The sequence below is a fragment of the Cebus imitator genome, unplaced genomic scaffold, assembly GCF_001604975.1.
Source record: "Cebus imitator isolate Cc_AM_T3 unplaced genomic scaffold, Cebus_imitator-1.0 Scaffold375, whole genome shotgun sequence".
In the NCBI taxonomy this organism is placed as follows: domain Eukaryota; kingdom Metazoa; phylum Chordata; class Mammalia; order Primates; family Cebidae; genus Cebus; species Cebus imitator.
Genome location: NW_016107690.1, coordinates 1,942,055 through 1,944,196, shown reverse-complemented (window position 1 = coordinate 1,944,196; position 2,142 = coordinate 1,942,055). Strand labels below are relative to the sequence as shown.

At 49.6% G+C, this 2,142-nt stretch overlaps 1 protein-coding gene across 1 annotated transcript in view; it reads left to right on the top strand.

Annotated features, from left to right (window-relative positions):
* Positions 1–2,142, top strand: part of TMPRSS9 (transmembrane serine protease 9) — a 39,795-nt gene that overhangs the window by 16,393 nt on the left and 21,260 nt on the right. Inside the window, exon 7 of the mRNA XM_037731024.1 lies at positions 1,681–1,852. Coding sequence (XP_037586952.1) covers positions 1,681–1,852 — 172 coding nt within the window. The remainder of the gene's footprint in view (positions 1–1,680; positions 1,853–2,142) is intronic.

The following is a 2,142-nucleotide window of genomic DNA, read 5'->3' as shown; positions in this document are numbered from 1 at the left end:
AAAAAAAAGGCCGGGCGTGGTGGCTCATGCCTGTAATCCAACCACTTTGGAGGCCAAGGCGGGTGGATCACCTGAGGTTGGGAGTTCAAGACCAGCCCAAGCAACATGGTGAAACCCTGTCTTAGAAAAATAAAAAAATTCCTCGCACTTTGGGAGGCCAAGGCAGGAGGATCAGTTGAGGCCAGGAGTTTGAGACCAGCCTGGCCAACATAGTGAGTCCCCATCTCTACTAAAAATAAAATTTAAAAAATGTAGCCAGCATGGTGGTGTGTACCTGTGGCCCCAGCTACTCAGGAGGCTGGGGAGGGAGGATTGCTTGAGTCCAGGAGATTGAGGCTGCAGTGAGCCTCGATGGTACCTCTGCACTGCCCGGGCTGGGTAATAGAGTGAGACCCTGTCTCAAAAATAAAGTACAATGAAATAAATTACTGGAAGAGTAGTTAACGTTTTTCTAGCAATGTTAGCCCATGCGATAAGGCAAGGATGCGGTCTACATATTGGAAAGGAAGAGCAAAGACTTAATTCATTTGAAATGATTGTCTATCTAAAATCAATGTTAAAAGAGGAGAGAAGCTGAAAGAATGAAATGAAATGAATGAATGAAGAATTGACTAAAAAGCTATTTAAAGTAAACGCCAGGTGCGGTGGCCCATGCCTGTAATCCCAGCACTTCGGGAGGCCGAGGTGGGCAGATCACCTGAGGTCAGGAGTTTGAGACCAGCCTGGCCAGCCTGGAAAAACCCTGTCTCTAAAAATACAAAAATTAGCCAGGCATGGTGGCAGGTGCCTGTCATCCAGCTGCTCGGGAGACTGAGGTGGGAGAATCACTTAAACCTGGAAGGCAGAGGTTACGGTAGTGAGCTGAGATCATGCCACTGCACTCCAGCCTGGGCTACAGAGCAAAACTCCGTCTCAAAAAAAGAAAATTTAAAAAAAGCTGTCTTTGCCAGGTGCAGTGGCTCACGCCTGTATTCCCAGCACTTTGGGAGGCTGAGGCAGGCGGATCACCTGAGGTCAGGAGTTCAACACCAAGCTGGCCAACAAGGTGAAACCTTGTCTCTACTACAAATACAAAAAAAAAAAAAAAAATTAGCCAGGCATGGTGGCAGGTGCCTGTAGTCCCAGATACTTGGGAGGCTGAGACAGGAGAATCACTTGAATGCAGGAGGTGGAGGTTGCAGTGAGCTGAGATTACACCACTGCTCTCCAGCCTGGGTGACAGAGTGAGGCCCCGTCTCAAAGAAAAAAACAAAAAAAGAAAAAGAAAAAGCTGTCATTTTGCTTTATACAGTAATAATAGAAGATAGGAAAAAATCCCTTTCATGATCAATAGCTAAAAAACAAAGACTAAACTTAAAAACCTGTGTCATCCCTGTGATAATTGTTATACAATTTAGAATTATAAAACTTTGCTGAAGGACACGAAAGTTGACTAAATAGAGACGCAATATCCCGCAGAAACCTGTGCGTGTGGTCGTCGCCCCTTACCCGCAGCTCTGTCCTGGATAGACCTTTCTCTGGGAGGGGAGACCCCGGAGGAGTCAGGGACGCCGAGCAGGGGCCCCCGAGCATCTCTGAATCTGGAGGCTGTAGATGAGAAATCTGAGATGTTACGTTTTGGGAGTTCAGGGTGAGGTCCTGTCTTCGTGGGGTCCTGGCTGGTGACCTGCTGTCTTGCAGAGTGTGGCTTGCAGCCTGCCTGGAGGACGGCCGGCAGGATCGTGGGTGGCGTGGAAGCGTCCCCGGGGGAGTTTCCGTGGCAGGCCAGCCTTCGAGAGAAAAAGGAGCACTTCTGTGGGGCCACGGTCATCGGCGCCAGGTGGCTGGTGTCTGCCGCGCACTGCTTCAACGAGTAAGCCCCCATCCCGAAGCTCCAAACCCTCTGTCTGTCTCCTGCCTTCCCTCACGCACTGAGGACGTCACTTCTGGTCCCCTCAGAGCCCTTGGAAGTAATTTTTTCTATTTCTTCCTTTCTTGCTTTTCCTTTTGTTGAATCTGAGTGCATCATTTTTAGAGACAGAGTCTCACTCTGTCGCCCAGGCTGGAGTGCAGTGGTGCGATCTCGGCTGACTGCGACCTCTGCCTCCTGGGTTCAAGCAATTCTCCTGCCTCAGCCTCCTGAGTAGCTGGGATTACGGGCAC